Raw genomic sequence first — 13,983 nt, forward strand, 5'->3', positions numbered from 1 at the left:
TCTTAGAGTTGTTCACTAAGTACATTTGTTCCTTTGAGAGAAAGATGCAAACCATCTTTTTTGTACAGTTCCTTTCTATTCCAAGTAGAGCTATCATGAGAAACAAAGCCAAATCCTTGCTCTTGACACCATTTACTAAGCCATATGTTGAACTCCTTTATGCGCCTCTGCCTATCATTCTGAACATTATGCACAGGCAGAACTTCAGAAAATGAAATGGTGGATGCAAAATCCTGTATGTCATTTCCAAGTGTGATAAAAGATTTTTTCACCTCTGACACTTCATTGCAAGCCAGGTCATTTGTCCCTAGATGGACAAGAACATCCACGTCCCCTTCCTGCTTTGCTTGCTTAACAATATTAATAATACGTCTTCTATCTCGTCTAGCAGTAGCACCAGGGAGACATCTCACAAAACCATTTTCATTAAGCTCCACACTTCTTATGATTGAATCACCCAGCAACAGCTGCTTCCTTTGAGACTTCACTTTATCTTTTTTGTCCTTGGCTGCAGTCTTGCATACATTAGACATAGGAGTCGATGGTTTCTCACCCTCTGTGCTTGAGTCCATATCCATGTTGTCCTTACATTCTGAGAGTGCTGCAAATGAATTTTGGAGAACCACCGACTGTGGGACATGTCTTCTATCCACCACTCTAATGCCTCGTTTCCACTGAGCGGATCGGTTCGGGTCGGTTCGGTACGGTACGCTAATTTGAGTGTTTCCATTATGAAAGTGGCCCATACAACCGAACCAAACCGCACCATTCCTGGTCCTGCTTCAGATGTAGGGCCATAGGAAATGGTACGGTACGGTTAGGGCGGAGCTACTGGCGTCACAGGATAGAGTCCTCTGATTGGCGGACAGGAAACCATCAATGCTCACGTCAAATGAAAGAGCAAAACAAACACCTCATTTGGTGTAAACCCCGCATGGTCCCTGGTGGCCCGACTTGCAGTGGAAACGCTCACCTGAATAGACCGGACCATTCTAACCCTTCCAAACTGTACCAACCCGAACCGTTCCGCTCAGTGGAAACGAGGCATAAGTCTTCCAGAACCTACAGTAACCCATCTGCCATTTCTGGGGGTCCTCTGTGGCAGTGCCATTGCAGCAGTCCCAGCTGGAGTTTGTTTAACAGATAATTTAAATATCTCTGATTTCAAAAATGCAATTTCCTGCCGCAGTAAGGAGAATTGTCTACAGATCTGACAGCATCCGAATCTCCAAAGAGTGGAACATGAAATAAATGCACAACAATTCCTGCACTGAACCAAGTCTGCCATTTTAAAGAGGAGAAAAAAATAAAATAAAAAAAATTTGTAAATTTAAGTCAAACAAATCTTACCTTTTTGTTTCTATTTTTTTCCACCTTCCAGCCTACCTCCTGACTATCTCCTGCAATATCTCTTCACTGTACTTAAAATGTTGTACTTGAATGGAGTACTTGCAGCTAATAAATTAGGCCAGCTAATGAGTCTGTCTCTATATATACACACTCCTTCACAAGCTCCTCCCCAGCAACAAATGTAACACCTTAATGAGCTAATCTCATTAGCAAACGCACAATAGCAAACACCTGACCAAATTCCTTTCCTCTTCTCAAGCAATGGTCAGCAAAAAACACAGATGAGTCAGTCGCAAACTTCAAGCCAATCTCTTTCAGTATCTCTTCAGTTTCCTGCAATATCTCTTCACTGTACTTAAAATGTTGTACTTGAATGGAGCACTTGCAGCTAATGACCATGAAAGGAAAATAACTGACAGATGTTCCTCAGTTTCTTCAAAGTAAATTTATTCTGGGTACAGAGAATATTCCGGATATGAATTCTTTATTCCTACCTGCTGGCTGTCCAGTGATGGGTGGGGACAGACCACAACACCCCGCCCCTGCAGATCTCATCTGACCCAACCCATCACTGACCACCAATGACCTTACGTTATTCCAGCCAATCCAGGTCCAAACAGGGGACCAAGCCAAGCAAAATAAAGCCCTCCCACTTCAGCCACACCCACAGAAAACCCCTCCCAATTTACCAGCTACAATCACAGATAACTCCTCCTGCTTCATTAGCCACACCCACAGGAGTTTTCTTTCAGTTCAGGATTGGCAGTAGTTGATGAAAGTCACATGACCCATGAAAAGCAGCAGCTGATAAGTCACATGACCATTCCAATATTTTCTTCTAGAAATCCAGGAACTGTTACTGATCGACCGAATCCGGACTCCACCGCTATCCCAACCGTGAGATATCCTCCAATGAACCCCGCCAATCACAGCCAATCACAGCGTCCCAAGAAGAGAGACCTGGGAAAAGAGGCGGAGTTCAGACCACAGTCACAACATCCAACCCATTATATTATATAGACCTTCCCTACTCTCCATATAAAATCCCTACTATCCTCCGATCTGCACCTCCCCCATAAATCCCCACTATCCTCCCATCTGCACCTCCCCCATAAAACCCCTACTGTCCTCCAATCCACTCTCCCCATAAAATCCCCACTATCCTCCCATCTGCCCTCTATCCTTCCTCCCCCAACCTTCTCTCCTATCCTCCATCCCTCCTCCCCCAACCTTCTCTTCTATCCTCCATTCTTCCTCCCCCAACCATCTCTTCTATCCTCCATCCTTCCTCCCCCAACCATCTCTTCTATCCTCCATCCTTCCTCCCCCAACCATCTCTTCTATCCTCCATCCCTCCTCCCCCAAACCTTCTCTTCTATCCTCCATCCTACCTCCCCAACCTTCTCTTCTATCCTCCATCCCTCCTCCCCCTACCTTCTCTTCTATCCTCCATCCTTCCTCCCCCAACCTTCTCTTCTATCCTCCATCCCTCCTCCCCCTACCTTCTCTTCTATCCTCCATCCTTCCTCCCCCAACCTTCTCTTCTATCCTCCATCCTACCTCCCCCCAACCATCTCTTCTATCCTCCATCCCTCCTCCCCCCAACCTTCTCTTCTATCCTCCATCCTTCCTCCCCCAACCTTCTCTTCTATCCTCCATCCTTCCTCCCCTAACCTTCTCTTCTATCCTCCATCCTTCCTCCCCCAACCATCTCTTCTATCCTCCATCATACCTCCCCCCAACCATCTCTTCTATCCTCCATCCCTCCTCCCCCCAACCTTCTCTTCTATCCTCCATCCTACCTCCCCAACCTTCTCTTCTATCCTCCATCCCTCCCCCCCCTACCTTCTCTTCTATCCTCCATCCTTCCTCCCCCAACCTTCTCTTCTATCCTCCATCCCTCCCTTCTATCCTCCATCCTACCTTCTCTTCTATCCTCCATCCTTCCTCCCCCAACCTTCTCTTCTATCCTCCATCCCTCCTCCCCCCAACCTTCTCTTCTGTCCTCCATCCTTCCTCCCCCAACCTTCTCTTCTATCCTCCATCCTACCTCCCCCTACCTTCTCTTCTATCCTCCATCCTTCCTCCCCCAACCTTCTCTTCTATCCTCCATCCTTCCTCCCCCATCCTTCTCTTCTATCCTCCATCCTTCCTCCCCCAACCTTCTCTTCTATCCTCCATCCCTCCTCCCCCAACCTTCTCTTCTATCCTCCATCCTTCCTCCCCTACCTTCTCTTCTTTCCTCCATCCTACCTCCCCCAACCTTCTCTTCTATCCTCCATCCTTCCTCCCCCAACCTTCTCTTCTATCCTCCATCCTACCTCCCCCCAACCTTCTCTTCTATCCTCCATCCCTCCCTTCTATCCTCCATCCTTCCTCCCCCAACCTTCTCTTCTATCCTCCATCCTTCCTCCCCCATCCTTCTCTTCTATCCTCCATCCTTCCTCCCCCCAACCTTCTCTTCTATCCTCCATCCTTCCTCCCCCCCAACCTTCTCTTCTATCCTCCATCCTTCCTCCCCCCCAACCTTCTCTTCTATCCTCCATCCTTCCTCCCCCAACCTTCTCTTCTATCCTCCATCCTTCCTCCCCCAACCTTCTCTTCTATCCTCCATCCCTCCTCCCCCCAACCTTCTCTTCTATCCTCCATCCTTCCTCCCCCAACCTTCTCTTCTATCCTCCATCCCTCCTCCCCCAACCTTCTCTTCTATCCTCCATCCTTCCTCCCCCAACCTTCTCTTCTATCCTCCATCCCTCCTCCCCCCAACCTTCTCTTCTATCCTCCATCCTTCCTCCCCCAACCTTCTCTTCTATCCTCCATCCCTCCTCCCCTAACCTTCTCTTCTATCCTCCATCCTTCCTCCCCTAACCTTCTCTTCTATCCTCCATCCTTCCTCCCCCAACCTTCTCTTCTATCCTCCATCCTTCCTCCCCCAACCTTCTCTTCTATCCTCCATCCCTCCCTTCTATCCTCCATCCTACCTTCCCCTACCTTCTCTTCTATCCTCCATCCTTCCTCCCCCAACCTTCTCTTCTATCCTCCATCCCTCCTCCCCCAACCTTCTCTTCTATCCTCCATCCTACCTCCCCCAACCTTCTCTTCTATCCTCCATCCTTCCTCCCCCAACCTTCTCTTCTATCCCCCATCCCTCCTCCCCCAACCTTCTCTTCTATCCTCCATCCCTCCTCCCCCAACCTTCTCTTCTATCCTCCATCCTTCCTCCCCTACCTTCTCTTCTTTCCTCCATCCTACCTCCCCCAACCTTCTCTTCTATCCTCCATCCTTCCTCCCCCAACCTTCTCTTCTATCCTCCATCCTACCTCCCCCCAACCTTCTCTTCTATCCTCCATCCCTCCCTTCTATCCTCCATCCTTCCTCCCCCCAACCTTCTCTTCTATCCTCCATCCTTCCTCCCCCCCAACCTTCTCTTCTATCCTCCATCCTTCCTCCCCCCCCAACCTTCTCTTCTATCCTCCATCCTTCCTCCCCCAACCTTCTCTTCTATCCTCCATCCCTCCTCCCCCCAACCTTCTCTTCTATCCTCCATCCTTCCTCCCCCAACCTTCTCTTCTATCCTCCATCCTTCCTCCCCTAACCTTCTCTTCTATCCTCCATCCTTCCTCCCCTAACCTTCTCTTCTATCCTCCATCCTTCCTCCCCCAACCTTCTCTTCTATCCTCCATCCTTCCTCCCCCAACCTTCTCTTCTATCCTCCATCCCTCCCTTCTATCCTCCATCCTACCTCCCCCTACCTTCTCTTCTATCCTCCATCCTTCCTCCCCCAACCTTCTCTTCTATCCTCCATCCCTCCTCCCCCAACCTTCTCTTCTATCCTCCATCCCTCCTCCCCCCAACCTTCTCTTCTATCCTCCATCCTTCCTCCCCCAACCTTCTCTTCTATCCTCCATCCTTCCTCCCCTAACCTTCTCTTCTATCCTCCATCCTTCCTCCCCCAACCTTCTCTTCTATCCTCCATCCTTCCTCCCCTAACCTTCTCTTCTATCCTCCATCCTTCCTCCCCCAACCTTCTCTTCTATCCTCCATCCCCCCCCCCAACCTTCTCTTCTATCCTCCATCCCTCCTCCCCCAACCTTCTCTTCTATCCTCCATCCTTCTCCCCCAACCTTCTCTTCTATCCTCCATCCTTCCTCCCCCAGCCTCTTCTATCCTCCATCCTTCCTCCCCCAACCTTCTCTTCTATCCTCCATCCCTCCTCCCCCAACCTTCTCTTCTATCCTCCATCCCTCCTCCCCCAACCTTCTCTTCTATCCTCCATCCCTCCTCCCCCCAACCTTCTCTTCTATCCTCCATCCTTCCTCCCCCATCCTTCTCTTCTATCCTCCATCCTTCCTCCCCCAACCTTCTCTTCTATCCTCCATCCCTCCTCCCCCAACCTTCTCTTCTATCCTCCATCCTTCCTCCCCCAACCTTCTCTTCTATCCTCCATCCCTCCTCCCCCAACCTTCACTTCTATCCTCCATCCCTCCTCCCCCAACCTTCTCTTCTATCCTCCATCCTTCCTCCCCCAACCTTCTCTTCTATCCTCCATCCCTCCTCCCCCAACCTTCTCTTCTATCCTCCATCCCTCCTCCCCCAACCTTCTCTTCTATCCTCCATCCCACCTCCCCTTACCTTCTCTTCTATCCTCCATCCTTCCTCCCCCAACCTTCTCTTCTATCCTCCATCCTACCTCCCCCAACCTTCTCTGTTATCCTCCATCCCTCCTCCCCCAACCTTCACTTCTATCCTCCATCCCTCCTCCCCCAACCTTCTCTTCTATCCTCCATCCTTCCTCCCCCAACCTTCTCTTCTATCCTCCATCCCTCCTCCCCCAACCTTCTCTTCTATCCTCCATCCCTCCTCCCCCAACCTTCTCTTCTATCCTCCATCCCACCTCCCCTTACCTTCTCTTCTATCCTCCATCCTTCCTCCCCCAACCTTCTCTTCTATCCTCCATCCTACCTCCCCCAACCTTCTCTGTTATCCTCCATCCCTCCCCCCCCCGTACCTTTCTCACTATCTTCCCTTCATAATTTTCCTCCTGCTCCTTTTCTGCCCTTTAGCTAGCCTATTCTATCCTGTTGCCTCTAAGGGGGTACCTTCCCTGCAGTCCACCTACCGGTCACTTTGCTGCATCTTTGCGCTTGCGGCAGGTGATCAGATATTCGGGATAGGCCTGGGTGTCGTTGAATATTACAAAGATGGAAGGATTCTTTATGTTGCTCACTAGGCTGTCATAGCGGCGCGGTACATCTTCAGAGGAGTTTTCCATTACTGGGGGCGTCCTCATGTTCTCTTTGCCCATAGTGTACTCTCCGGTGAGGACCCGAGCCACCAACACAAACTTCTTCCCTTCTTTATTGGGGGGGGAATAATGATCCCGCGTGGAAATCTCTGACTCCACCGCAAAATACACACCTTGTCCATACAGCGTGGCTGCCAACGAGAGAAGAGGAGATGGGTTAGGCAGGTGGGAGGGGGCGCAGAATAACATGATGGGGTATAATGGCAAACATTGGTGAGGGGAATTAAACACAGAATGGAGGAAAGCAATAACCACAAGATGATGGAGATGAGGGCAGTGACATGATGGGGGGGGGGGAGGTAGCTATTGGGTGGGAGGGGGGAACATCATTGTACAGTAATTGGAGGTGTCTGTATTGGTGGGGGGATATCAATTTTGTGGGGGGCATCACTCTATTGGGGGGATACAGTAATCTAGATTGTAATGTTCAGGAAGCACCCTCATGGTTAACAGAAGACAGACTCAGAAGTAGACTTGAAAAATGTAACATAAATAAGTCACTGGGACCTGATGGCTTACACCCGAGGGTCCTTAAAGAACTCAGCCAAGTGATAGACCATTTTTCCTAATTTCTATGGATAGTCTACATACGGGTATGGTGCCAGCCGATTGAAAAAAGCCAATGTGGTACCAATATTTGAAAAAGGGCGGAGATAAATCCCGGATAACTATAGGCCGGTCAGCCTATCAGTAGTCTGCAAGATTTTGGAGGGGATGATAAGGGACCACATACAAGATTATCATTAGTAGTAATCAGCATGTATTCATGAACTATAAAAATAATAACTGCGCTAAGCCTAAAATAAAAAGCTGCAGCTGTAGTGGGAGCCACTAAAATCAGAAATGTATAAAAAGAGCTGCGCTAACTGATATAACTTGATAAGAAATCCAGTATGTATGAGACCATGAACCAGTGTTTAGCTAGTCAAATGTAGAACGATCATATAGGTTTCATCAGACAGTAATGAGCCAGATAGAATTCAAATAAATCAAACATGTAAGTCCATGAAACAAAAAGTCCAAGCAGAGAGCGTCCGGTGTAGAAAGGGAATCCTTCACCACATCTGAGTGCCTAAAACCACATTCCGTGCCGCATGCAAAGGGCTCACACCAGGCTTACCAGAGCTCATAAAAAAGTAGGCATATCACTGGAATAGATCCACTCCAGAGACTGCCACCTCTTCTCAGCTGATCTCATGAAATCTCCTTCGCCGTGCTGACGTCACCACGACGAACCCGGAAGCCGGGCGGCAGCGAGATACAAACATTGTCAGACAAGCGCTTTGAATCTATTATAATGTAAGTGTTTTTACCCTTCTTATGAATAAAATATCCATACATACTACACTATTGATGCTCCCCTTTCCTTTGCACTGGGTCCGAGGATCGGTGTGAAGTCGGTAGGATCTATATGGGGTGTTTGCATAGGATCTCCAGCGGTATCGGTATAGAGTGCTTCTTCCTGCTGCGCTGAGGAGATTTCATGAGATCAGCTGAGAAGAGGTGGCAGTCTCTCGAGTGGATCTATTCCAGTGATATGCCTACTTTTTTATGAGCTCTGGTAAGCCTGGTGTGAGCCCTTTGCATGCGGCACGGAATGTGGTTTTAGGCACTCAGATGTGGTGAAGGATTCCCTTTCTACACCGGACACTCTCTGCTTGGACTTTTTGTTTCATGGACTTACATGTTTGATTTATTTGAATTCTATCTGGCTCATTACTGTCTGATGAAACCTATATGATCGTTCTACATTTGACTAGCTAAACACTGGTTCATGGTCTCATACATACTGGATTTCTTATCAAGTTATATCAGTTAGCGCAGCTCTTTTTATACATGTATTCATGAACAATCGTTCTTGCCAGATCAATCTATTAAGCCTGTGGATGTGGTGTATCTGGATAAAGAAAGGCCTATGGATGTGGTGTATCTGGATAAAGGAAGGTCTGTGGATGTGGTGTATCTGGATAAAGGAAACATAGAATGAGCATACTTAACAAGGGGGTGGGCCAGTGCATTCCACAGGGAAATAAATTTAAAAGAGCAAAACTAAACCCTGGGTGGCTAAACTCCAACATAAAAATGTATATTAGTGCTAAAGAAAAGGCCTTCAAAAAATACAAGACTGAGGGGTCATTGGCAGCATTTAAGCATTACAAAGAGTGTAATAAGAAATGTAAAGATGAAATCAGGGCGGCTAAAATAGAACACGAGAGACATATAGCGGAGGAGAGTAAAAAGAACCCCAAGAAATTCTTTAAGTATATAAACAGTAAGAAAGCGAGGCCAGAACACATTGGCCCCATAAAAGATGATAAAGGAAAAATGGCCACTGAGGACAGAGAAAAGGCGGAAGTGTTAAATAATTTCTTTTCTTCAGTCTTCACAAAGGAATCGGGGGGCTACACGAACCCCGCTTGTAAGGCCGAACTAAATAATACACCTCAGGAAGTGCCGCCATGGCTAACAGAGGATAGACTTAGAGCTAAACTAGAGAAACTTAACATAAATAAATCCCCGGGACCGGATGGCTTGCACCCGAGGGTTCTAAATGAGCTCAGTCAGGTGATTGCCAGACCATTATTCTTGATCTTTAAGGATAGTTTACAGACAGGTATGGTGCCAGCTGATTGGAAAAAAGCCAACGTGGTACCAATATTTAAAAAGGGGCCGAGATATATCCCGGGTAACTATAGGCCGGTCAGCCTAACATCAGTAGTCTGCAAAATTTTGGAGGGGATGATAAGGGACCACATACAAGACTTTAGTAATGAAAACGGTATTATAAGTAGTAATCAGCATGGATTCATGAAAAATCGTTCATGCCAAACCAATCTATTAACCTTCTACGATGAAGTGAGCTGCCACTTAGATAAAGGAAGGTCTGTGGATGTGGTGTATCTGGACTTTGCAAAGGCCTTTGACACCGTTCCCCACAAACGCTTACTATACAAACTAAGGAATGTAGGTATGGACCATAAGGTGAGTACCTGGATAGAGAACTGGCTCCAGGGGAGAGTACAGAGGGTGGTGATTAATGGGGAGTACTCGGATTGGGCGGGTGTGGAAAGTGGGGTCCCCCAGGGTTCTGTCCTGGGACCAATCCTGTTTAATTTATTCATAAAGGATCTAGAGGAGGGGATATCTAGTACAATCTCAGTATTTGCAGATGATACTAAATTAGGCATGCCAATATCTTCTATGCAGGATGTGGAAACCTTGCAAGCGGACCTGAACAAAATAACGGGGTGGGCAACTACATGGCAGATGAGATTTAATGTAGAAAAATGTAAAGTAATGCACTTGGGGGCCAGAAACCAGAAAGCAAGCTACTCACTAGGGGGGGAACCTCTGGGTGAGTCTAGGATGGAAAGGGACCTGGGGGTACTGGTAGACAACAGGCTTGGAAGTGGCATGCAATGCCAAGCCGCTGCAAGCAAGCCAACAGAATACTGGGATGTATAAAAAAGGGGATTCACTCCAGAAATAAAGAGATTATTCTCCCTCTCTACAAGACTCTGGTCCGGCCACATCTGGAGTATGCTGTCCAGTTCTGGGCACCGGTCCTCAGGAAGGATGTGCTGGAACTGGAGAAAGTCCAGAGAAGGGCAACAAAAATAATTAGGGGAATGGAGGACATCGGCTATGAGGAAAGACTACAAGCACTGAACCTATTCTCTCTGGAGAAGAGACGCTTGAGGGGGGATATGATATCAATGTACAAATACTGTACTGGTGACCCTAGCATAAGGAACAAACTATTTAGAGTAAGGGAATACAATAAGACACGTGGCCACTCACTAAAACTAGAGGAAAGGCGGTTTAACCTTAAAGTGCGTAAGGGGTTCTTCACTGTAAGAGCGGTAAGGATGTGGAATTCTCTTCCGCAAGCAGTCGTATCAGCGGGGAGCATTGATAGTTTCAAAAAACTATTGGATGGACACCTTAAAGACCACAACATACAGGGGTATACAATGTACGGTTAAAAAGCAAACACACACACATAGGTTGAACTGGATGGACTTGTGTCTTTTTTCAGCCTCACTAACTATGTAACTATGTAACTATGTAACTATGTGTCGGCAGATAAGAACCATTTGGCCCATCTAGTCTGCCCAATATATCTGAATCCTATGAATAGTCCCTGGCCCTATCTTGTATGAAGGATAGCCTTATGCCTATCCCATGCATGCTTAAACTCCTTCACTGTATTTGCAGCTACCACTTCTGCAGGAAGGTTATTCCATGCATCCACTACTCTCTCAGTAAAGTAATACTTCCTCATATTACTTTTAAACCTTTGCCCCTCTAATTTAAAACTGTGTCCTCTTGTGGTAGTTTTTCTTCTTTTAAATATGCTCTCCTCCTTTACCGAGTTGATTCCCTTTATGTATTTAAAAGTTTCTATCATATCCCCTCGGTCTCTTCTTTCTTCCAAGCTATACATGTTAAGGTCCTTTAACCTTTCCTGGTAATTTTTTTCCTGCAATCCATGTACTAGTTTAGTAGCTCTTCTCTGAACTCTCTCTAGAGTATCTATATCCTTCTGGAGATATGGCCTCCAGTACTGCGCACAATACTCCAAGTGAGGTCTCACCAGTGTTCTGTACAGCGGCATAAGCACTTCTCTCTTTCTACTGCTTATACCTCTCCCTATACATCCAAGCATTCTGCTGGCATTTTGTGCTGCTCTATTACATTGTCTTCCCACCTTTAAGTCTTCTGAAATAATTACTCCTAAATCCCTTTCCTCAGATACTGAGGTCAGGACTGTGTCAAATATTCTATATTCTGCCCTTGGGTTTTTACGCCCCAGGTGCATTATCTTGCACTTATCCACATTAAATTTTAGTTGCCAGAGTTCTGACCATTCTTCTAGTTTTCCTAAATCCTTTTCCATTTGGCGATTCCCTCCAGGAACATCAACCCTGTTACATATCTTTGTGTCATCAGCAAAAAGACAAACCTTACCATCGAGGCCTTTTGCAATATCACTTATGAAGATATTAAACAAAATTGGTCCCAGTACAGATCCCTGAGGTACCCCACTGGCAACATGACCTTGTTCTGAATGTTCTCCATTGACTACAACCCTCTGTCACTCAGCCACTGCCTAATCCACTCAACAATATGGGAGTCCATGCTCAATGACTGCAGTTTATTGATAAGTCTTCTATGTGGGACAGTGTCAAAAGCCTTACTAAAATCTAGATATGCAATGTCTACTGCACCTCCACCGTCTATTATTTTAGTCACCCAGTCAAAAAAATCTATAAGATTTGTTTGACATGATCTCCCTGAAGTAAACCCATGTTGTTTTTCATCTTGCAATCCATGGGATTTAAGATGTTCCACAATCCTATCCTTTAATAGGGTTTCCATTAATTTGCCTACTATTGATGTCAGACTCACTGGTCTATAGTTGCTCGATTCCTCCCTACTACCTTTCTTGTGAATGGGCACGACATTTGCCAATTTCTAATCTTCCGGGACGACTCCTGTTACTAATGATTGGTTAAATAAATCTGTTAATGGTTTTGCTAGCTCACCACTAAGCTCTTTTAATAATTTTGGGTGTATCTCATCAGGACCCTGTGACTTATTTGTCTTCACTTTAGACAGCAATCTTAGAACGTCTTCCTCTGTAAAGACACATGCATCAAACAATTCATTAGTCATCCTTTCAAGTGGAGGTCCTTCTCCTTCTTTTTCTTCTGTAAAAACTGAACAGAAGTACTCATTAAGGCAGTCGGCTAGCCCTTTATTCTCTTCTACATACCTTCTGTCCTTTGTTTTTAATTTAGTTATTCCTTGTTTTAATTTCCTTTTTTCATTTATATATCTGAAGAATGTCTTATCCCCCTTTTTCATAGACTGAGCTAGTTTTTCTTCTGCCTGCGCTTTAGAAGTTCTTATAACTTGCTTGGCCTCTTTCTGCCTAATCTTGTAGATTTCCTTATCTTCATTGCTCTGGGTTTTTTTATAATTACAAAATGCTAGCTTTTTATTTTTAATGATTTGGGCCACTTCTGCTCAGTACCACAGTGGTCTCTTCCTTTTTTTGCTTTTACTAACAAGTCTAATGCAATTTTCTGTTGCCTTCAATAATGCACCTTTTAAGTAGTCCCATTTCTCCTGGACTCCATGTAATCCGTTCCAGTCTGATAAGGACTCATTTATGACTAATTTCATTTTTGAAAAGTCTGTTTTTCTAAAATCTAAAACTTTTGTTTTTGTGTGGTGTGACTCTTTCACAGTTCTTATATTAAACCACACTGACTGGTGATCACTAGATTCCAAGGTTTCGCCTACAATGACATCATATACCGAATCCCCATTTGTGAATACCAGATCCAAAATGGCCTCCCTCCAGGTTGGCTCCTCAACCACTTGTTGCAGAGACAACCCCAGTAGGGAATTTAGAATATCTGTACTCCTGGTAGAACTTGCTATTTTGGTTTTCCAGTTTATATCTGGAAGATTGAAATCTCCCATAATGATAACTTCTCCTTTCATTGTCATTTTAGCTATTTCTTCAACTAGTAGATCATCTAGTTCTTTAACTTGACCAGGTGGTCTATATATCACACCTACACGAGTTACTGCATGATTAGCAAACTGCAACGTAACCCAAACTGACTCTATGTTGGCCTCACCAACTTGTATTAGGTTAGATTTAATGCTGTCTTTCACATACAGGGCCACTCCTCCTCCTTTCTTGCCTCCTCTGTCTCTTCTGTATAAAGAGTACCCTGGTATGGTTATGTCCCAGTCATTTCTTTCATTAAACCATGTCTCCGTAACAGCCACTAAATCTACATTCTCAGATGCCATTATTGACCCAAGTTCATTGATTTTTTTACCTAAACTGCAAGCATTTGTAGACAGGACTCTGAGCTTATCATTTCTTAACCTCTGTGCTTCTGACCTGTTCTGGCATTGTTTCGGGGGGCAATTGGACTCTTGTATTTTCACTCTTTTGCCCCCCCTTCCTAGTTGTTCACTAAGTACATTTGTTCCTTTGAGAGAAAGATGCAAACCATCTTTTTTGTACAGTTCCTTTCTATTCCAAGTAGAGCTATCATGAGAAACAAAGCCAAATCCTTGCTCTTGACACCATTTACTAAGCCATATGTTGAACTCCTTTATTCGCCTCTGCCTATCATTCTGAACATTATGCACAGCAAGGTCTGTGGATGTGGTGTATCTGGATAAAGGGAAGCCTGTGGATGTGGTGTATCTGGATAAAGGGAAGCCTGTGGATGTGGTGTATCTGGATAAAGGTAAGCTTGTGGATGTGGTGTATCTGGATAAAGGAAGGTCTGTGG

At 45.7% G+C, this 13,983-nt stretch overlaps 1 protein-coding gene across 1 annotated transcript in view; it reads right to left on the bottom strand.

The window, feature by feature from the left end:
* Nucleotides 1–1,888: 1,888 nt before the first annotated feature.
* Nucleotides 1,889–13,983, bottom strand: part of LOC309543844 (protein mono-ADP-ribosyltransferase PARP10-like) — a gene marked incomplete at its 5' end in the record, with an annotated part of 102,487 nt that continues 90,392 nt past the window's right edge. The window contains 2 exons of the mRNA XM_082276266.1: nt 1,889–2,310; nt 6,470–6,786. Of these exons, the coding sequence (XP_082132392.1) occupies nt 6,473–6,786 (314 nt within the window). The 3' untranslated portion in view covers nt 1,889–2,310; nt 6,470–6,472. The remainder of the gene's footprint in view (nt 2,311–6,469; nt 6,787–13,983) is intronic.

This window comes from Pelophylax lessonae (assembly GCF_965119305.1).
Source record: "Pelophylax lessonae genome assembly, contig: HAP1_SCAFFOLD_420, whole genome shotgun sequence".
Lineage (NCBI taxonomy): Eukaryota > Metazoa > Chordata > Amphibia > Anura > Ranidae > Pelophylax > Pelophylax lessonae.